A 21814-nucleotide genomic window follows, 5' to 3' on the forward strand; every position below is an offset into this window, starting at 1 on the left:
GTCGCTTTCTGGCAGGACTCTACCTGCGTTGTCCGTGCTCGCCCAGCGTCCAGTCCTCGCCTCCACAGTCTGTCAAGTCAGACAATCATCTTCTCTCCACGTTTGACGACCGCCCATTCTCTTTTGCGGACGACGACGGTGATGATCCTTCCCGTTCTATATTTGACCCTCCTGGCTTCGATAGGAGCTACCAGGGCTGCTCTTCTCCCGTATGAGACTGGACATACTAGCGAAATCCAGTCGCAGTCACGCAGCCTCACGGACGAGCCAGCGCTGGCCAAACGAACGGACGAGAAGCCCTTCTCCTACCTCGAACTTCTCCTGGGACCCACTCCCGATCCCCAGCCCAGCCATGGATTGGCTTCACGATCTTACAGACATTTGCTTCCCCCTGACGATACTCATCCTTCTCAAGGGACACACCAGCAGACACATAAGCAAGCGGCGCAGGGTATGTCGCACAACCATGCTTACTCACACGGCCCCTTCCAGTACCACGCCTCGCACGATCAGCCCTTGGCCAACATGGCCTCTCGGTCTCACGACCTGTACAATCAACGTTATGGCCAGGCTTTTCCTAATGATTACGATTCGTACCATCAGTCTCACGGCCAGTCTTCTTCTGGGTCTCACCACGTGAACAACCAGCCCAGCTCCCAGGGAATCCCATGGGATTACGGCTCGTATTTGCATCCTTACGGCCATGGCACCCTGCGAATCGGCCATCCGCACCATCAGTCTCACGTCCAGGCTCCATCTGAAGTTTATGGCTTGCAAGGCCACCCATTTACCCAGGGCGCCTCCTTCATCGACCGGCTCAATCAATCTCGAGCACGCCGTGGGACGTATGGAACGTCGCAATCTCAGCTAAGTGAGCAAAGATACTGTCCATACGACGCCATTGGTTTACCTGATCACTAAATGCATGCAGGCGAGCGCGATGAGACACTTGACAGCAACCAGGACAGAGCTACTAGTGACAAAGTAGTAAAGAAGAGGAGAGGAAGGGGTCCGACAAGACCAGAGAAACGAAAACCTCCAAATCCAATATATCCAGAGAAAGTCAACACGAGAGAGGATCTGTCAGTAGCCCTGATGTACTACGAACGCGAGCGACTTGCGACGACGATCAACGATGCTAAGCGCATTCCACTTTCTAAAGAAGAGCAGAGTGAGATGCCACTTGCGGATGTCCTCCTGTACGAGCACATTCATGCCAAACGCGAGGCTGCTTCACAGACTCGGGATGCCGAAAACGAAGAGGCAGCGGACAGCTTGACTCCAGAGAATTCGGAGGCCGAGGACATGAGGATCGTGTATAATCTGCGGACGAAGATTTCCAGTATAAGATCAGGGCGTGCGTTTGGGTCAACTTGGACATCCCAAGACATGAAAAAACTTGAAGAGCTCGATGGCCATCCTCTTTTTCAAGGTATCGAGAAAAATTACAACGAGATCAGACCATTCATCGAGCACTGCTGGGACATTGACAGAAAGATGCTGAGCAAGCTCGACCAACATCCCTGGAAAGTGGACCCCATCAGCTACATACACGAGCTCCTATCGCGCAACCCACCCCCTCGCTTTGTTGCTCCCCCTTCCTCCCCGCACCCAGTTCACCAGTAGGTTCTTTTCAAATCTCAATCAGCAATACTTTTTTTCTCTATCCTTTTATCTTGTCTTTCTCGAGTCAAAGAAATGTGATCAAAGAGTGCGTAGAGACGGCATGTGCCCAAAGCCTGTTCCTTCTTTTGGGCGGGGCGCCAGCGCCAGCAACGACAGCGCCAGCAACAATGACAGCATCGACAACAACAAGAAGAGCAACAGCAGCAGGGCAAGCAACTACGGTAGGAGAGAAATTTAAGATGACGATTGCAAAGACAACAATTGCAAGAACAGGTTGCCCGGGGCAATGCTCGCTGCGATCTCGGCTTGCTTCGGTTCCTCGGGACGAGTCTGAGTAGCATGAAGTCGGGGCTATGACTTTTCAACTGCTACTCTGGCTATTCAGCCCATTGTTTCATCGTCCTTATATCTAAATGTAGGCAACAATTGAAGCTATACAGGGCGGTGCCTCATTCTCACAAGCCACTTCCTAACAGGACCCTCTTGTCAATTTCCGTGTTCGCCCTGTTCTCTACTTCCCAGTCTGTCAACTCAGCCGGTCACCTTCTCTCCACGATTATTGAGGGCCCGTCCTCTTTCACGGACGGCGACGATGATTCTTCCCCTTCTGTATCTGAATCTTCTGGCTTCGATAGGAGCCAGCGTTATTCCTCTACCGCATGAGAGTAGACTAGCCAGCGACATCCAATGGCAGCATTCGCGCAGCCTCGAGGAGGAGCCAGCGCTGGCCAAACGAGGGGACAGTGAAGATCTCGACTACCTCCGACTCCTGGAAGACACACCTGTCCCGCAGCTCGGCTCCGCATTAGCTTCGCGCCCTAACACGCAGTCGCTTTACCTCGACGAACGTCAAGCTCATCAAGGTATACACCAGCAGGCACACCAGCAAGCAACGCAGGGTATATCACACAATCATATTTACACCCAGAATCCCTCCGAGGTCCATGCCTCGCATCACCAGCCTTCGGCCAATGTCGGCTCTCGGTCTCACGGCCTGTACAATCCATTTTATGGCCAGGCTTTTTCTGGCCTTTTCAGTTTACACCATCAGCCTCACGGCCAGTCTTTCTCCGGATCTCACCACACGAGCAATCAGCCCGGCGCTCAGGGATTCTCATGGGGCCACGGCTCGTACTTGCATCCTCACGGCCAGGGCACCCTTCGAATCGGCCATCCGTACCATCAGTCTGACGTCCAGGCTCCCTCTGAATTCCACAGCTTGCAAGGACACCCCCTTGCCCAGGGTGCCTCTGGATCTAATGACCTGCTGAATGATACGTATGCGCGCTACGAGACGTCCGGAACGTCGCAGCCTCAGCTTGGTGAGCAAAGATTCTGTCCATACGAAGCCATTGGTTTGACCGATCACTGAATGTATGCAGGCGAGCGCGATGAGGCAATTAACAGCAACCAGGACAGATGTACTGATGACATCGTAGTCAAGAAGAGAAAGAGGGGAAGGAAGGGTCCGACAAAAGCAGAGAATCGTTCACCCCCAACACCAAGATATCCAGAGGTCATCACTACAAGAGAGGATCTGAGAGTAGCTCGGATGTACTATGAACACAAGCAAAGTGCGACGAAAGCCTCTCGAGAAGAATTCGAGAATATGACAAGACCGGAAAAAGTCTTGTACAGTGGGGGGACAAAGGTCGTGCGTGAGCGCGTTTTTCTCATCTCATCGCCCCGCCAAAACATAGGAAAAATCAAGAATGCTGCCCCTCACGGACCCCAGTCATGACTACCTTCTAAAAGCAATCTAGAGTGGTTTTGAGAAGCAAGAAACCTGCTTCATGTGTAGGGCCATCACATAGCCAAGAGCCAAGCGTTTCTCACGGGTGGTGATGGAGCTGACAGACCTCTTAGAGGTGCCCTCCCAAAAAAGGTCGATTTTACTAGTAAATTTCGACTTTTTTGAAAATGGGCTTGCTTTTTCACCCTCTACGCAATCAATTGGCGTGACCACTCTTTGTGCTCTAGCTATGTGGTAGCCGTACGCACAGAGCAGCTCTTCCAGGTTTCAAATCACTTTTAGCATTATTTTAAAGGGTAGTCATGACTGAGGGCTGTGAGGACCAGCAATTCCGCATTTTCCCTATGTTTTGGCGGGAAGTTGGAAACGCGAAAAATCAGCTCGCGTACGACTTTTGTCCCCCCACTGTACTTTGAAATTGTCGCCTCCAGGAAGAACCTTGAACGTAAGCTTGGGGAAGACAAGGACGAAGATGTAGCGGACAGATCGACTTTTGGAAACTTCGATTCCAAGGGTAGGTACAAGCCCATGACAAATTTGCTGAATAAGGTTTCCAGGATAAGAACTGGGAAAAATCTTGGGTCAACTTGGACCATCAAAGAGATGAAAAAAATGGACGAGTTCCGCCGTATTTGTGAAAACTTTGATACTCTTCAAAAAGGTTATGAGGAGATCAAACCAATCATCGAGCGCTGCTGGAGCATAGACAGAGAAGCATTGAGCATGCTCGACCTTAATCCCTGGGGAAAGGACCCCATCAGCTACATAGACGAACTCCTTTCATCGCTTGACCATCCTTCTCCCAACCCCGTGCCTCCGCCTTCCTCCTTACACCCACCCCAGCATTAGCGTCCTTTCAATTGTTGGTCAGCTATACTTTTTCTCTCATTCCTTTCTTCCTTGAATTAGAAAGATTTGATCAAAGAGTGAGTGTGCGTAGAGACGGCATGTGCCCAAAGCCTATTCCTTTTTTGGGCGGGGCGACAGCGCCAACAACGACATTGCCAGCAACAGCGACAGGACAAGCATTTGCGAAAGGAGGTATGTTTACAGTGACGATTGCAAAGACAATAAGTGCAAGAACAGGTTGCCCGGGTCAATGCTGGCTGCGATCTCGGCTTTCTTCGGTTTCTTGGGATGAGGCTGAAAAGCATGAAGTCAGGGGGCTATGACCTGCTACTCTGGCTATTCAGCCCATTCGTCGCCGTCCTTCTGATCAATTGCAGGGCAACAACTGAAGACATATAGGGAAGGGCCTCATTCTCACAAGTCGCTTCCTAGCAGGACTCTACCTGTATTGTCCATGCTTACCTATTCTCTGCTCCCAAGTTGTCAACTCCGGCAGTTAACTTCTCTCCACGACCATCGACGGCCCACTTTTTCTTTACGGACAGCCATGATGATTCTTCTCCTTCTATGTTTGAATCTCCTCGCTTCGATAGGCGCCGCCAGGGTCATTCCTGTCTCACACGAAGTCGATGTTATCGGCGAACCCCACTGGCAGCATTTGCGCAGCCTCGCGAAGGAGCCAACGCTAGTCAAACGAGGGGACAGTGAAGATTTCAACTACCTCCGACTCCTGGAAGACTCGCCCGTCCCGCAACTCAGCTCTGTGTTAGCTTCGCAACCTTACACGCAGACGGTTCTTCCTGACGAACGTCATGCTCGTCAAGGGACACACCAGCGGACACACCAGCAAGCGACACAGAGCATTTCGCACAATCATGCTTACGTGCAGGACCCCTTTGAGGTCCATGCATCGCATCATCACCCTTTGGCCAATGTTGTCTCTCGGTATCATGACCTGTACAATCAACTTCATGGCCAGGGCACCTCTGAAACTGGCCATCCGCATCATGAGTCTCACGGCCAGTCTTCATCTGCATCTCACCGCACGAGCAATCAACCTGTCGCTCAAGGAGTCTCAGGGGATCACGGCTCGAACTTGAATCGTTACGGCCAGGGCGCCTTTGCAATCGGCCATCCGCACCATCACTCTTACGGCCAGTCTTCTTCTGCATCTCACCGCACGAGCAACCAGCCCGTCGCTCAGCGAATGCCATGGGATTACGACTCGTATTTGCATCCTTACGGCCAGGGCACCCTGCGAATCGGCCATCCGCACCATCAGTCTCACATCCAGGCTCTCTCTGAATTTTACAGCTCGCAAAGGTACCCATTTGCTCAAGGCACCTCTGTACCTGATGGCCTGTTCATCCAACCATATACACGCCATGGGACGTCCGACACGTCGGAACCTCAGACTGGTGAGTAAAGATACTATTCACTCGAAACCATTGGGTTGCCTGACCACTAAATGTATGCAGGCGAGCGCGATGAGACACTTGACAGCAACCAGGACAGAGCTACTAGTGACAAAGTAGTAAAGAAGAGGAAAGGGAGGGGTCCGACAAGACCAGAGAAGCGTCTCCCCCTCAAACCAATTTTTCCAGATGTCATCACCACGAGAGAAGACCTGAGAGCAGCGCGGATATACTATGAACATGAGCGACGTGCGACGCAGACCAACAGTGTTGAACTTGTTAGACCCTCTCAAGAGGAGTCGGAGATGATGACAAAGCCGCAGAAAGCCTTGTACCGGCAAATTAGGGAATACAGGAGGATACGTGAACACAGACTCCGGAAGAACGAGAACAAGAATACAGCGGACGATTTGACTCGAATAAGTTCAAAAGGTAAGAGCGCGCTCTTTTTTGATATGCAGCAAAAGATTTCCAGGATAAAAAGGGGAGGTTGTTTTGGATCATCTTGGACCATCAAAGACGTGAAAACGCTCGATGAGCTCCGTAGCCGCATGGACGTTCAGTGTCTTGAAACTGGTTACGACGAGATCAAAGAAATCATCGAATATTGCTGGAGCATTGACAGGCATATGTTGCACAAGCTCGACCAAAATCCTTGGGCTTTGGACCCCATCGACTACATAGACAGGCTCCTCTTTTCGCTCGACCATCCTTCTCCCATTCCTGCACGTCCGCTTTACTCCTCACAACCACACCAGCAGTAGCGTCCTTTCAATTGATGATCAGCTGTACTCTTTCTCTCTATCCTGTTTCAGAAATTTGATCAAAGAGTGCTTAGAGACGGCATGTGCCCGATGCCATTTTATGTTGCAGGGCTACAGCGCTAGCAATGAAAGCACCAGCAACAGTCAACAACAGCAACAGCAGCAACATAAGCAGCAGCAATAGTGGAAACAGCAACAGGACAAGCAATAGTCACAGCACTAGTAGTGATGAAGATGTTAAGTGCAGAGACAGCAACACGATTGGTCGCCCGGGGCAATCATCGCTGCCACCTCGGTTCTTCTTCGGGTTTTTTCGGTCGAGGCTGAACAGTGTGAGGAAGCTGTGACCTGAGCGAATAGGGGCTATCAGAATGTGTTCAAAGACAAGCAGAGGAGAGAGAGCACAAGAAAAGGAGATTGGTACATAAGGCAGGCGTCACTCTCTGTTTCTCGCCCCTGGGCGTGCCTCAGTACCCGCTTGAGGGCGCGTCGGAGCCTGCTGCCCTGTGCAGTGCTCGATTGCGTGATTCGGACGTCCGGCACGGCGAAGAAGGCCCAAAAAACAGCGCCTGGCAAACATGGTGAGCGAGAAGAGGGAGTAAACAGGGCCTCAGACAATAGCGTAATATCGTGGCTAAAACCTAGTGCTACTCTGGCTATTTAGCCCATGCCGCTATCATCCTTAACTGCAATTGGCTGGGAGGTAGTTGAAGCTTTATAAAGAGGGGCATTCTCTGTTAACGAGTCGCTTCCTGTCACGCCTCTACCTGCATTCTCCGTGCTCTCCCAGTGTTCAACCCAGGCACTAGTCTCCTCTCCACGATTATAGACAGCCCATTCTCCTTTACGCACGACTACGATGATTCTTCTCCTGCTGTATTTGGCTCTCCTTGCTTCGATAGGAGCCGCCAGGGCCATTCCTGTTACACATGATGATGGAACTCTCGTCGACACCCAGTGGCATCAACCGCGCAACATCGTCGAAGAGCCAGCGCTTTTCAAACGAGCGGACGGCGAAGAACTATCCTACATGAAATATCTTCTCGATCAAGCCGCGTCCATTCCTCAGCCCAGCTTCGCACCAGCTTCGCAATATCACGGGCATGGGCTCTTCCACGACGAAAGCGACGCATTCCAAGGGAACCAGGGCATATCGCACCACCACTTCAATGCCCAAGGTCCGGTTCGATTCCACACTTCGCACCATCAGCGTTACTCTCAGGTCGTCCCTCGGTCTCACAATGCGTTTAATGAACCTTATGGCGAGGGAACTGATGAGATCTACCGTTTGCACAATCAATCTTACATCCAGGATCTAGCTGGGTCTCACGACTCACACTATCAACATCCGTCCAGTACTCTGGACCCCTCTTGGTCTCGCGGCTCGCCTTGGTATCCTTATGATCAGAGGACCTCTGAATATTCCCATTTGCAACATCCGTCTCACGTCCAGAATCCACCTCAGGTTTACGACAATAGCTTTCACCATCGGCCCAACACGCAAGGCACCTCTTGGTCTCACGGCACGCACTTTTTCTCTTACGGTCAGCGTTCCTCTGAGGATCTCCATCTGCAACATCCGTCCCACGTCCAGGAGCCACCCAGGTTTTACGACAATAGCGTTCAGCATCAGCTCGACACGCAAGGCCCCTCTTCGTCTCACGGCTCGTTTTTGGATCCTTATGGCCCGGGCTCCTCTAAAAATTCCCATTTTCAGCATCCGTCTCACGGTCATGGACCCCATGGAACTTACAGCGAGCAAGCCTACCTGTATTTCGAGGGCAGCCCTGAGTTAGATGACCTGGTCAAGCAACATCTAGCGCACTACTGGATGACCAGAATGTCGCACCCTCAAATTGATGAGCAACAATCTCAGACGCATGCCGGCCTCGATTTGCCTGGCTCCCACCGTCACCCGCCGTCTGCAGGCGAACACGTTGCATTCAGATCTGACGAAAAGAGCCCATCTGAAGGACATGTGAGCGGTGAGACATCTGACCCTGACGTAAAGAGCGATCGGAAGACGAACTGGAAGGTCGCAAAGCCAAAGAAACCGGGGCCTTCCGCTACGAGAAAGCAAGTGAAAATAGCCCTGATCTACTACCTGCGTGCACAAGACGTTGTGGCGACCGGATATGAGGGTCTGCTTAATCTCTCTGAAGAAGACAAAAAGGCGATGGGACATGACGGTGAACTCTTCTACCAGAAGATCTGCGATTGCCGCGGGGGTCGGGTCAGCAACATTCAACAGACAGAAGAGGCACACTTGAGCGTAGAACACTCGTCACTCTTCCACAGTATGAGGTCGAAGATTTCCGGCATCAAACATGGAGAGAGGACAAATAGATCAGGGGTGAATTGGAGCATCGAAGACGTGAGAAATCTGGAGAGACTCGCGAGAGGTCCTTTGAAAAAAACCTCGCTCACGCGTAGTTTCGAGGAAATCGAACAAACTGTCAAGGACTGCTGGGAAGGGGAACAGAAAGCGTTGCCTAAGCTTTACCAAAATCCCTGGGGAGAAAACCCTGTTGATTTCCTCCTCCGAAACTATCCTTTTCTCCAATCTTTGCTTCCGCCTTCCCTTCCCCCTCCATTCCATTAGTAGTCTTCTTTCATGTCTCAACCAGCTATGCTCTTTCTCTCATTGCTTTCTATCTTTTTTAATATGGGCAAGAAAACGATTGTAGTGCTTGGAGGCGGAGAGAGTGCTTGGAGGCGGCATGTGCCCGATGCCAGGTTCTGTTGCAGGGCTACAGCGCTAGCAACGAAAGCGCCCGCAACAGTCACCGACAGCAACAGCAGCAGCAGCAGCAGCAATAGTGGAAACAGCAACAGGACAAGCAATAATTACAGCACTAATATTGAAGATGACAAATGCAGAGACAACAACACGTCTAGGTCGCCCGAGGCAGCCGTTGCTTCGATCTCGGTTCTTCTTCGGCTTTCTCGGTCGAGGCTCAATAGTGTGAGGAGGAAGCTGTGACCTGAGCGAACAGGGGCTATCAGAATGTACTCTGCGTCGAGAAGAGAAGAGAGAGTACAGGAAAGGAGGCTTGTTACATAGAGCAGGCGTCGCTCTCTGGGTTCCGTCCCTGAGCGTGCCTCAGGACCTGTTTGAGGGCGCGCCGGAGCCTGCTGCGCTGTGCTGCGCTCGATTTGCTTGCCTCGGTTGTCCGGCACAGCGAAAACGACCCGAGAAACAGGGCCTAGTAAATTAGGCGAGCCAACAGAGAGAGAGTAAACAGGCAAAAGCAGGCGCTGGGGCGTGCCGGACGCCCCAGGGCCCTGACAATAGTCTGAAATCGTGGCTAATGTCTGGTGCTACCCTGGTTGTTCAGCCCATGCCGCTACCGTCCTTATCTTCAGTTGTCTGGGCGATAGTTGAAGCTATATAAAGAGGGGCCTCCTCTGTGAACGAGTCGCTTCCTACCAGGTCTCTACCTGCATTCTCTGTGCTCTCCCAATTTTCAACTCAGGCACTCAACTCCTCTCAAGTCCTCTCTACGATTGTCAACGGCCCGTTCTCCTTTCCGGACGACCGCGATGATTCTTCTCCATCTATATTTGAGCCTCCTTGCTTCGATAGGAGCCGCCAGGTTCATTCCTATCCCACGTGAGGAAGGAATTCTCGTCGGAAGTCCGTGGCATCAGCCACGCAACATCGTTGAGGAGCCAGGGCTGTCCAAGCGAGCGGACGGAGAACAGTTCTCTTACACAGACCTCCTTCTCGGTGGACACACGCCCATTCCGCAGCCTAGCTCCGCGACAGCTTCGCAGCATAACGGGCATGGGCTTTTCCACGACCAAAGCGACGCTCTTCAAGGGGAGCAGGGTATGTCGCACCACCATGTCTTTGCCCGGGATCCGGTTGAGTTTCACCCTTCGCAGCATCAGCATTACGCCCAGGTCGCCCCTTTGTCTCATGACATGCACAATCAGCCTTATGGCCAGGGAACTTCTGAATTTTCCGGTTCGCACCATCAAACTTACGTCCAGGATTCAGCTGGGTATCAAGACTCACATAGTCAGCATCAGCCCAGTACTCAGGACCCCTCTCGGTCTCATGGCTCGTATTTGCATCCTTATGGTCAGGGCTCCTCTGAGAATTCCCATTTGCAGCAACAGTCTCACGTCCATGAACCCCATGGATCATCGAGCTTGCAAGCCCACCCGGATGTCGAGAGCAGCCCTGAGTTAGATGATCTGGTCAAGCAACATCTTGAGCACTATGACTTGTCCAAATTGTCGCACCCTCAAATTGGTGAGCAACAATCTCAGACGCATGCCGGCCTTGGTTTGCCTGGCTCCCACCATCACCAGCCGTCTGCAGGCGAACAGCCTGCGCTCATACCTCACAAAAAGAGCTCGCCTGAAGAAAACATGAGCGGTGAGGCATCTGATTGCGGCCCTGCTGTAAAGAGCAAGCGGTGGGCGAGCCCAAAAAAGCGTAGGGCCCCAACGCCTCTGGAGAAGGCACCAGAGCTATTCGCTACAAGAAAGCAAGTAAAAATAGCCCTGATCTACTACTTACGAGCAGAAGAAGTTGTGGCGACCAGAAATCAGGGTCTGTTTGATCTCTCTGAAGAAGACGAAAAGGCGATGGGAAATGACGGTAAAAACTTCTACGAGTGGATCCGCTCTCGCCAAGGGGGTCGAATTTGCACAACTAAAAAGAAAAAAAGGACACACTCAAGCGTAGGAGACGAGGTACTCTTGCATAGGGTGAGGACGAAGATCTCAGAGATCAAAACTGGAAAAAAAAAACCAAAACAAATCAGGGACAGCTTGGAGCATCGAAGACGTGAGAAATATGGAGAGACTCGCGAGAGGTCCCTTGAAAGGGACCGTGGCTCAGCCTAATACCAAGGACATCGAAAAAATCGTCGAGGACAGCTGGACACGGGACCGGAAAGCGTTGTTTCAGCTTTACTTAAATCCCTGGGAAAAGAAACCTGTTGACTTCATCTTAGAGAACCATCCTTTTCTCCAATCTTTCCTTCCGCCTCCCTTTCCGCCTCCATTCCATCAGTAGTCCTCTTTCATGTCTCAATCAGCTACGCTCTTTCTCTCTTTGCTTTCCATCCTTTGTTACTCTAATATGGGCAAGAAGATGTGACGACAAGAATGCGTGGAGGCAGCTTGCACCCAAAACTGGCTTTCTTGTACGGGGCGAGTTTGACCTGAGAGAGTCGACCCGCAATCGCAGCGGTGAGAAGCACTTATACGCCAAGCGCGAGGAATGAGCGACACGCGGAGCTCATAGCGGAGCACTCTCACCTCATCCTCAGCGTGAGAATCCCACAGCCTCTTGATTGTGCTCTGGCTATCTAGGCATGGGTGACGGTGACCGTGGCAACGAGAACGCCGTGGGAGAGCGCGTAACGAGAAAGACGCCGCACGCGAGACTGCACCACGTTGTTTTAGTAAGTTGTTGCGTTGTGGAATTGGTGTGGATTCTTTAACCCTCTATTGCTCCAAATTGAGGCAGGATGTATACATTTCCCTCAGCAGAGATTGAATCGCATCAATTAAAACAGAATAGGGTGAACATTCCACTCGAATAAACAATGACACAACCGTGCTTGGTTGGAAGCAATCTCGGCCTGGGCCTCCGTACGCGCGCAAACCTGGAGTTCGAGCTCCACTCTGACGGCACGCGCATCCTTCCCTCCGTAGGCAGGGTTGGTTTAGGAAGAGAAAGAAGGCATACCACTACTAGCCAGCCAGCCCCCGTCATTTAGCGCATTTTTACCTCTCGTCATCCCTCATCCCACTACTCTTCTTCATCACCTGCTTTACCTCCCTCTTTCGTTGGCGTTGAAGCTTCACAGGGATGGCGTTGAGCGGCGCAGCAGGATTCGTGTCGCGGCCCCACGCGGCGTCGGACAGCCGTCTGCTGACGAACCTGATCAAGACGGAGCGCACCTACATCCAGCACCTCCACGCCTCGGTCTCGTCTGGCCATGCCGCCAGCGCTGCGCTCTCGGCCTGGGGCACGAGCGAGGCGCCCGACATTTCCGACGCCAGCGCGCGCCTCGGCTCGCTGCTGGCCGCCTGTGCCGACGTGCAGAGCACGCATGTAGCGGCCATCGAGGGCTACCGCGCTGCGCTCAAGGACGTCGCCGACCGCGAGGCATCGATCCGGAGCGTGGTCCGCGACCGCGACATTCTCGTGGGCCGGCTCATCAAGGCGAGCAACAAGGCCGCCTCGTCGTCGCACTCCAAGTCGCCCGAGGAGCGCGCCGAAAAGGTGGCCGTGGCCCGGCGGGAGCTGCACGCCTGCGAAGAGGTCCTCGCCAGCGAGGAGGCAGCCCTCGTGGGTGTCAAGCGGCGCACCTTCAAGGAGGCCCTGACGATGCGCATGAAGACGATGGGCGACGCTGGTGCAGCCATGGTGGATGCCGCCAAGGAGGCCATCCTCCTCCTCGACTCGTTTGACTCGACTGCCCGGCAGCACTACCCGCACCCGTACGACGCCGAAGACGGATACCAGCAGTACCAGGACCAGGACCAGGACCAGGAGGGCCAGCATCACCAATACGACCTGGAGCAGCCGTCAGAGGACAGCCATGCGACGTGGCGGCAGATGCAGAGCATGCAGCAGCACCAGCACCAGCAGCAACAGCAGCAGCACGTGCACGCTCACGGACACGAGGCAGACAGCGATGGTGAGTGGCGTGTGTTCATGGACATGCTATTGTATGAGAAAAATGCTGACCGGGACCACGGACAGACCGGCTTCCGGTCAACCATCCTGCGTTTGAAAACTCGTCGGTGACGCCCTCGCAGTCTGCGTCGCAGGTCAACCAGCAGCAGTACTCGCGACCACTGGGAGGTATGCATGCTCCTTACCCCTCCCGTATCGGCGAGGAGGCCTCCCAGCGGCACCGCGGCCGTGGCAACGACGACGAGGACGACGACGATTCGGACAGCGACTGGGATGAGGGTCATCAACGAGGAACAGGGACACCCATACCCCCTCCCCATCAGATCGGCCGTGACATGGCGACGTTTGTGCCAGAGCAGCCGCAGGCACAGCCGCAGCAGTCGCGCGAACGCAACAACCGGCCCGACATGCACACGCAGCTGCCACCGAACGACCCCACGCACAATGTCACGCCTGGACCCACGCCACCGGCAAAGGAGGAGCGGCCGCTTTCTCGAACAACACCCACGTCGAAGCAGGCCAAGGCAGCCAGGGCACCTGCGCGCGACGTCAATGTGGTGCCGATGCCCGAGGTCCCCATGGCGCCGCGGCTGAATCTCGACGGCGTCAATCTGGGCCCTGTGCCTTTGGCACCCAAGCTGTACATGCCTGGCGCCTCGTCGGGCAACCAGGACGAGTCTGACTCTTCGGCCGACGAGGCAAACGGCCGAGGAACCGTCGCTCACCGTGGCGGCGGCGGCGGCGGTGGAGGAAGCTTTCGAATGCGGCCTTCGGTGGCCCATGCTGCTGCCGGTGGCCACTCATTTGACAGCTCGGCCTCTGGCACGGCCCGGCAGGACCGCGATGGAGCAAGGGCGCGCAAGGGAAGCGGAAGCGGCGGCTTCTTTGGACGCATGGGCAAGCTCTTCAAGACGGACATCAAGGGAGAGCCTGCCACGGCAGCAGCAGCAGCAGCCGAGGGCGACGGTCGATCGCGCAAGACGTCGTCCTCGGCCTGGGAGACGCGGACCGATGCCAATCTGCGTGGTGTCCGACAGAGCAACCAGGCTGACGACGGCGTCGAGCGGGCTCGGCGAAGGCAGAATCTCCTGCGCGGACCGATTGGAAGCGTCGAGCAGGACAGCAGCGACGAAGAGGACCAGCGCGACCTCGTCCGCCACGTCAACCAGCCACGGCCTCTGTGGCAGACGGACCAGACCAACTCTGACGTCGGCATTGGCTCCCGGCTGACTGGCATCGGCAAGCGTGCGAGCCTGCGCAGGATACCGAGCAGTGCAAGCGTCACCGCCGGTCCCAAGAGCTGGAAGGCCAAGCAGGAAGAGGAGGAGCAGGCCAGGCGTGCCGTCATTGGCACTGGCTTTGCCGGCTCGGCGACGGCGGCCGCGCCTGCGCCAGGAGCGCCCGAGGCCGGGTCTCTCAAGAAAAAGGGCACCGTGACCAAGAAGAAGAAGAAGCAGCCGACGCCATCGCAAGATGGAGGCAGCGAGATCGGCACCCAGGCCACGCGGACCCGCTCGACGGCCGCCTCGGTCAAGCCCAAGCGCTCCTCGGTCATTGTGCCGGGCGACGCCTCAGCGGGTGTGCGGCGCAGCGAGAGTCTCAACTACGGATCCAAGGGGCGAGCATCTGGCGCAGCCGCTGGCGACAAGGTGGCAAGGAGGACGTCGAAGCGCATGAGTGCAGTCGCGCCCGGCGACCTCGAGGCAAAATTCAACACGAGCTCCTGGGTGACCAAGAGCACCGATTATATGCCTGAAGAGGCACCCGTCCGAGCAGCAGCAGCAGCAGCGGCGGTGGCGGCTCCTCCTGCGGCAAAAGCGCCGAATGCAGCGCCGACGTCGCATCCAGCCCAGGCACAGCCACCGCAGCCCCAGCAGCAACGCGAGGGAAAGGACAGTCACCCTCGCCATGTGCCGCAACCGTCGGCAGCGACGAGCCCGCCACTCAAGCCGGCCTTGAAGGTGCCCGGGGGAGCCGCGGATCTCATGCGTACAGGGAGCATCTCGAGCAGCATTGGCGGTGGACGCAGCAGCCCGATGCCCGTCTTGCCTCCGCCCATCTCGGCTCCTCCGCCTGTCACGAGCCTGTCGATCAATCAACTGGCTTCGGCACCGGCACCTGCACGTGCACCTGCACATGCCAGCCTCGGTGTCGATTCCACCATTGACGGCACGGGCCACCTAGACGTCGAGCTGGGCAAGAGCGACTCCAACAAACCGGCGACGCCCAGCCAGCTGAAGCGAAGCTCGGTGCCCGTCCCACGCATCGATATGCCCGCCTCGGAGCCGTTCAAGCTGGACCTCGACGAGAGGGGCAAGCCCACTACGCCGAGCCGCAGGACGCCACTCGCCGAAGCAGGCAGGGTCTCGCCGGCGCTCATGACGCCGGGAGAGGCGTCGGCCTACCAGCAGTTCCTCACCAACAACCCTGGCCCTGCCGAGGCGCCGTCGGCGATGACGACTAACACCGACGGCGTGCGACGCTTTGTCGACCGGAGCACAAAGCTCGGCAGTGGCGTGGGCTCCCCGCCAAGACCTGCTCCTGCTGCTGCTGCTCAGACTCTTTCGACGCCGACAAAGACGAGCAGGACTTACGGTGCTGGCCTTGGCGACGACAGCAGCGACAGCGACGACGGTGGAGCGGCTGCCACCACCGCTGCTCCCACTGCTGCTGCTTCTGCTGCTCCTGCAGCCCAGGCATCGACTGGCGCAGCTACCGCCAACCCAGCCACGAGCAACCTGTCTGCGGCGCCAGCCAATGTCGCCACGAGCGACACCTCTGTCGACGCTGGCAGCGGCGTGAGCAGGAGAAAGAGCGTGCGAATGGCGCCCGACGTCAAGCTGCCGCCCGAGACACCGACCGAAGACCACTCGTTTGACTCGGCATTCAACAACAACAGCAAAAAGTCTTCCTCCTCACATCAGCGCCACTCCTCGACTGACCAACCCGGCGCCACCCTCTCTGCGAGGATTGCACCCCCACCTCCTGCGCCGCCGCGCATCCACCAGTCCAAGGACTACTCGCCCGTCGATCTGGGAGCGACACCGCGGGAGAGGCAAGGGTGGGCGACGAGAATTGGCCGCTCGACGGCCGACGACAGCGACAGCAGCGACGACGAGGGCCGCGGCGGTGCGGGCGAGCAGGGCGCCGACAGCTACGCCAGTGCCCGACAGGCATTCAACATGGCCAGCCGCTCCTGGGGCAAGGCCACGGGAAGCAGCAAGCAAGCCTCGACGACAAAGAAAGGGGCAGGCACCGAGTCTGTCGCTTCGACCACGGGCTCGATTAAGAAGAAGAAGTCGATCTCGAAGAAAAAGAGTGCGTCCAACAACAACGTTTCAGGCTACAACCCTGCGATCCCCCTGCCAGCCGGCATGGAGGTCGTCGGTCGCAGCGGAAGCATCAGGCGGTGAAGATGGACACAGCACACATGCACCCGCACACACACATACACACACAAACCCACATTAATCAACATTCTTTCTTATGGTTGCCATTAGCCATTGGTGCTTGGCACTCCCTCACGCTCCTTTCCTTTTTCTTTATCTTTTTGCTTTGCTTCCCCCTGTTACCCACCAAGTTCTCTGTGCTTGGAGTCGGAAATCGAATCGAATAATTGCTTTTGCCCTTTCCCTGTCGTCCCCACTTGGCAAGTGAAGGAAGGGAGAGGACGGCGAACTGCCCCAGCGAGCAAGAAGCAATCCTCAGGTGGTTTTCTCCTGTTTAATTTTTAGCGCGGTGCTTGCTGCACTTGAACTCTTCCGAGACCCGAGACCCGGGGGAACGAACATTGAGCCTTACTGTAGCCGTTTCCACCAGTCGGCCTGGCTTCTTCCTTCGCTCGCTCGCTCGCCCTTTTCTTTTCCCCTTTTCATCCCCGTTCCCCTCTTTACTTCCATCCCAAGCCATGGCTCCTGCGAAAAATGTGCAGCCCACGACGGAAGCTGTCGGCCACGGCCACTACCAGGTGGAAAAGACGGACCTGAAGCGGTGGCGCCTCGAGGTCGACCACGGCCGCCATGTCTGGCACTACCTCGACTCGGAGCAGGCCTGCGTCGCGTGGCCCCAGACGGACGAGGATCGGTACTGGCTCGGCCTCGGCATCGATGCGCCAACGCTTCCGACGGCCAAGACGCCGCTCGACTCTGCCCGCAATGGCTTTGCCTTCTACCGCCGCATCCAGGCAAAGGACGGCCACTGGTCGTCCGAGTATGGCGGGCCCCTCTTTCTCATGCCGGGCCTCCTGATCGGCATGTACGTCACGCAGACGCCCATCCCCGAGCCGTGGCGGATCGAGATGACGAGGTACCTCCTCAACAAGGCAAATGAGGATGGCGGCTGGGGCCTCCATGTCGCGGGGCCTTCGACCGTCTTTGGCACGGCGTGCAACTATGTCGCTGCGAGAATCCTGGGCCTCGATGCCGAGCACCCGGCCATGGTCAAGGCCAGGGCGACACTGCACAAGCTCGGTGGAGCGACGGGTGCGCCGTCGTGGGGCAAGTTCTGGCTCTCCATCCTGGGCGTGTACGACTGGGAGGGCGTCAACCCGGTCCCACCGGAGCTCTGGTGTCTGCCCGACTGGCTCCCCATCCATCCCTGGCGCTGGTGGATCCATACAAGGATGGTCTACATCCCCATGGGCTACCTCTGGGCAAAGCGCTTCTCGGCACCCGTCGACCCGCTGATTGAGTCGCTGCGGAACGAGCTCTACACGGAGCCATACGACGACATTGACTGGCCCTCGCACCGCAACAACGTCGCCGAGATTGACGTCTTTGCGCCCCATACCAAGACGCTCGACGGCCTCATGGCGCTCCTGGGCGTGTACGAGTCGTGCGGTGGTATCCCTCCCCTGCGCCGTGCGGGCATCAAGCGGGCCTATGACCTCCTGTGCATGGAAGACGAGAACACGGGGTACCAGTGCCTGGGCCCCGTCAACAAGATGCTCAACTACGTCTGCCGCTGGGTCGAGGAGGGAGCCGAGAGCAAAGCGATGGCGCTGCACCGCGAGAAGCTCAAGGATTTCCTCTGGCTCGGGCCACAGGGCATGATGATGTGCGGCACCAACGGCAGCCAGCTCTGGGACACGTCGTTTATCGCGCAGGCCATGGTCGACAGCGGCCTCGTCGAGGAGCCTGCCAACAAGGCGGCGTGTGCAAAGGTCCTCGACTGGCTCGACGACTGTCAGATCCGCGACAACCCAAAATACTACAAGGAGTGCTATCGGTACGCGACAAAGGGAGCCTGGCCCTTCAGCACAAAGGAGCAGGGGTACACCGTCAGCGACTGCACGGGCGAAGGCATGAAGGCGACAATTATGCTCCAAGAGACGGCCAAGTTGCCCCGCAAGATTTCTCAAGAGAGGCTCAGGCAGTCGGTCGATGTCATCTTGGGCATGCAGAACAAGAGCGGTGGCTTTGCGAGCTACGAGCCCATCAATGCGCCCCACATGATCGAGCTCCTCAATCCGGCCGAGGTGTTTGGCGACATCATGCGCGAGTACGACTACCCAGAGTGCACCACGTCTGTCGTCACTGCGCTCCAGAAGTTTAAGCAGACGGGCGACGAGTACCGGCGCAAGGAGATTGACACGACGATCAAGCGCGCCATTGGCTATATTCTCTCGGCCCAGCAGGACGATGGCTCGTGGTTTGGGAGCTGGGCCGTGTGCCACACGTACGCGACGCTCTTTGCGCTCGAGTCGCTCCACCTCGACGGGCAGAGCTACGAGAACTCGGAGCCGGTCAAGCGGGCCTGCGATCTGCTCATCTCCAAGCAGTCGGCCGCCGACGGCGGCTGGTCCGAGGACTTTACGTCGTGCGTCGAGGGAAGATGGATCCAGGGAAAGAGGTCCAACGTCGTCCAGACATCCTGGGCACTCATTGCGCTCCTCCACGCCCAGTACCCGCACGTCGAGCCGCTGAAAAGGGCAGCGAGGCTCATCATGTCTCGACAGCAGCCCGATGGATCGTGGAAAAACGAAGAGATCCTGGGCGTCTTCAACAGGAACTGCGCAATCGACTACTGCCTCTACCCCTTCTGCTTCAGCGTCTGGGCGCTGGGCAAAGCCAATCGATACCTGGTCGAGAAGGGTGCTTGGCCATAGAAATAGTAGCAGCGCAGATGTGCTTTTTATACTCTTTGCTCGGTAGCTTTTCTTCTATACACACACTCTCCCTTTCTCGCAGAACAATACAAGCCCGATCAGATGTACCTCTCAGTAAGCGCGATTCCCTCCTTCTCGAGCTCGAGGCGAATCGGGTCGCAGACCTCCTTTGAGTACGGCGCCACAATCTTGCCCTGCTGCTTGATGCCCTTCTCGCCCTCGAGGAGGAGCCTTGTGGCAATTGCGCAGGGGATACCCACGAGCCTCGCCATACTCGAGTATCCCTGCGGGTGGCCATAGTCGAGGAGGGTCGACGTGAGTGTCTTTTGCTCGCCCTCCTTGGTCTCGATCTCGAAGCGGTGCTGGAGCATGACCATGTCGCGCTCGCCGGCCTCGTACCTGCACTTCTCCTCGAGCGTGGCGCACAGCGTGTCGAGCGGGTTTCCGTAGCCGGCCTTTTGCTGCGCGGGCAGTCCGCGCACAGTGAGCTTGGCCTTGTCGTCAAAGAGGCCGAGCCACCGGAGACCCGAGAGGACCTGCGACCGCTCGTCCTGGGTCCGGAATCCGCACTTGGACTCGATGGCCTTGGAGAGCGAGGCGGCGTCCGTGGCCGAGCCGGTGCCAAGGAGCTTGGCGGCGACCTTTGGCCAGGTGAGACTGGCGTCGTCGACCTTGAGCCAGTCCTTGTGGTTGTCCGAGTCGTCCAGCAGGCCCATGCGAACAATGGCGAGGACAAACTCGGGGAAGCCCTGGTAGCGCAGAGTGCCGCGGATGCACGTCTCGGCCTCGGGAATGTTGTACCACTCGCGGAACGGCGACGAGTCGCGGTTCGGGTAGGACACAAAGGCAAAGGCCGGGTTGATGTAGTAGGGCTTGGCAGACGCCATCAGCTCCACGCCCGAGACGACCTGGGGCTCTTTATGGGGAGCCTGGTAGAACTTGGCCGTGTTTCGCACCGCCAGGAGCACACCGCGCGAGGACCACGAGAACTTGTAGCCGAGCGGGTTGTCGGCCGCCTCGGGGGCGGGGAGACCACCGCAGTAGGAGAGGAAGGACTTGATCTTGCCGCCCTGCTCGTGCACCTCGTCGATGGCCTTGACGGCGTACAGGTGGTCGAGGCCTGGGTCAAGGCCAATCTCGTTCATGACAGTGATGCCGGCCTTCTCAATCTGGGGCGCCAGCTCGCGGATCGCGTCGGAGACGTAGCTCGTGGTGACAACATCGACCTTGTGCTCGCACGCAGCCTTGATCACAGCAGCATGGTAGGTGTAGGGAATGAGCGAGATGACGACGTCGTGCTTGGCGATTGCCGCGCCCAGCGCAGCGGGGTCATTGACATCAACGGCCGTGGCCGAAGCACCCGCAGAGAGGCTGTTCGCCAGCTTTTGCGCATTCTCCAGCCGAGAAGAGGCCACCGTCAGCTGGTACTCGGGGTACCGGAGCATGTACTCTGCAAACGGCCCAGCGACGTATCCACTGCCGAGCAGGAGAATCTTCTTTGCCTCCCGCTTCTTCTTCTCGATCAGGCCCTCGCCCGTGGCAATGACGGGTCCAGGAGCGGGCTTGCCCTCCTCGACGACCTGGCGAGCAAACTCAGGCAGGGTGAAGGCAGCCTTGTGCACCTCTTCGTTGTAGTAGCGGCAGTCAGGGACCTTGCGAAGCGGCTTGCGCACGTCGTGGCCAGCATCAAGAGAGCAGACGACGAAGCCGATCTGGCCGCACGGGTACGTGGGAATCGTCGTGAATGCGTACTCGGACACGGGGAAGAGCTCGCGGGTGCTCTTGCGCAGCTCGCGGATCAGCGGCAGGTGCAGCCACTGGCACTCGCCCTGCGTGGAGATGTGTCCGCCAGGCTTGAGCGCACCCTTGAGCAGCTTGAAGAAGGGAGGCTGGAAGAGCGACTCGGCAGGTCCGACCGGGTCCGAGCTGTCGGTGATGATGACATCGAAGGCGGCCTGGTTCTCGGGCTGCTGGAGGAAGGCAAAGCCATCGCCGATGATGACCTTGGACTTGGGGTGCGACAGGCCGGCCGCCATGTTGGGCAGGTACGTCTTGGAGACTCGGGGAACGGCCTCGTCAATGTCGCACAGGATGACCTCCTTGACTGTCTCATGCTTGACGACCTCTCGCAGGACACCGCCGTCGCCGCCGCCAATGACCAGCACCCTCTCCGGGTTGGGGTGCGAGGCCAGGGGAAGGTGGGCGATCATCTCCTGGTACGAGAACTCATCGCGCTCGGTGCACTGGATGACTCCATCGAGCACGAGGACGTTTCCGTAGTCGGTCGACTGGAACACGAGCACGTCCTGGAACTTGGACTTCTCCATGTGAAGGATGCGCTGAACCTTGAGCGACATGGCCTGGCCCGGCCATTGTGAGTTGGCTGTGGCGGAGAAGTGGTCAGCTACTTCCCTCTTGCGCAGCTGCCACTGCATCGGGCCGCTCACCCTCGTGGAACCAGCCGTCGCTAATGTTTGGGTGAGAAAGCGTCATCGTCGTTGTCTTTGGTGAAGGAGTCAGAACGAAACGTTTACCAACTTTCTTCTCAATGCTACCATTTTCAGAAGAAAGACTTAAAAAAAAACCCAAGAAAAAGCGACACGTGCGTCAGGTCAAAATCGATTGCGTCGGCCA

General features: G+C 56.7%; 5 protein-coding genes across 5 annotated transcripts; 4 read left to right on the forward strand and 1 right to left on the reverse strand.

Moving 5' to 3' along the window:
• Positions 1-453: 453 nt before the first annotated feature.
• On the forward strand, positions 454-5654 carry FA10DRAFT_288835 (hypothetical protein; the record flags this gene model as incomplete). Its single annotated transcript, XM_025524239.1, has 3 exons — positions 454-871; positions 2262-2948; positions 4822-5654. 3 exons carry the CDS (start codon positions 454-456, stop codon positions 5652-5654), a joined length of 1938 nt encoding a protein of 645 aa, XP_025374607.1.
• A 1612-nt stretch (positions 5655-7266) lies between these two features.
• FA10DRAFT_262563 (hypothetical protein) lies at positions 7267-8753 on the forward strand (the record flags this gene model as incomplete). Its single annotated transcript, XM_025520135.1, has 2 exons — positions 7267-8640; positions 8706-8753. 2 exons carry the CDS (start codon positions 7267-7269, stop codon positions 8751-8753), a joined length of 1422 nt encoding a protein of 473 aa, XP_025374608.1.
• A 3335-nt stretch (positions 8754-12088) lies between these two features.
• Positions 12089-16677, forward strand: FA10DRAFT_269362 (hypothetical protein). The gene is made up of 2 exons (XM_025522722.1): positions 12089-13075; positions 13141-16677. The coding sequence occupies exons 1-2, from the start codon at positions 12241-12243 to the stop codon at positions 16485-16487; spliced, it is 4182 nt and encodes a 1393-aa protein (XP_025374609.1). The 5' UTR covers positions 12089-12240; the 3' UTR covers positions 16488-16677.
• A 184-nt stretch (positions 16678-16861) lies between these two features.
• FA10DRAFT_269363 (putative lanosterol synthase) lies at positions 16862-19291 on the forward strand. The gene has a single exon (XM_025522723.1). It carries the CDS (start codon positions 16982-16984, stop codon positions 19178-19180), a length of 2199 nt encoding a protein of 732 aa, XP_025374610.1. The 5' UTR covers positions 16862-16981; the 3' UTR covers positions 19181-19291.
• On the reverse strand, positions 18952-21725 carry FA10DRAFT_269364 (hypothetical protein). The gene is made up of 2 exons (XM_025522724.1): positions 21628-21725; positions 18952-21563 (listed from the first exon to the last, which is right to left on the reverse strand). Exons 1-2 carry the CDS (start codon positions 21671-21673, stop codon positions 19279-19281), a joined length of 2331 nt encoding a protein of 776 aa, XP_025374611.1. The 5' UTR covers positions 21674-21725; the 3' UTR covers positions 18952-19278.
• Between the last annotated feature and the right edge of the window lie 89 nt (positions 21726-21814).

This window comes from Acaromyces ingoldii (genome assembly GCF_003144295.1).
Source record: "Acaromyces ingoldii strain MCA 4198 unplaced genomic scaffold FA10scaffold_7, whole genome shotgun sequence".
In the NCBI taxonomy this organism is placed as follows: Eukaryota; Fungi; Basidiomycota; class Exobasidiomycetes; order Exobasidiales; family Cryptobasidiaceae; genus Acaromyces; species Acaromyces ingoldii.

Coding starts and splice junctions, on each gene's coding strand:
- FA10DRAFT_269362 (XM_025522722.1), top strand. CDS start 12,241: ATGGCGTTGAGCGGCGCAGCAGGATTCGTGTCGCGGCCCCACGCGGCG. Junction 13,076..13,140: donor ACACGAGGCAGACAGCGATG/GTGAGTGGCGTG, acceptor GACCACGGACAG/ACCGGCTTCCGGTCAACCAT.
- FA10DRAFT_269363 (XM_025522723.1), top strand. CDS start 16,982: ATGGCTCCTGCGAAAAATGTGCAGCCCACGACGGAAGCTGTCGGCCAC.
- FA10DRAFT_269364 (XM_025522724.1), bottom strand. CDS start 21,673: ATGACGCTTTCTCACCCAAACATTAGCGACGGCTGGTTCCACGAGG. Junction 21,564..21,627: donor CGACGGCTGGTTCCACGAGG/GTGAGCGGCCCG, acceptor TCTCCGCCACAG/CCAACTCACAATGGCCGGGC.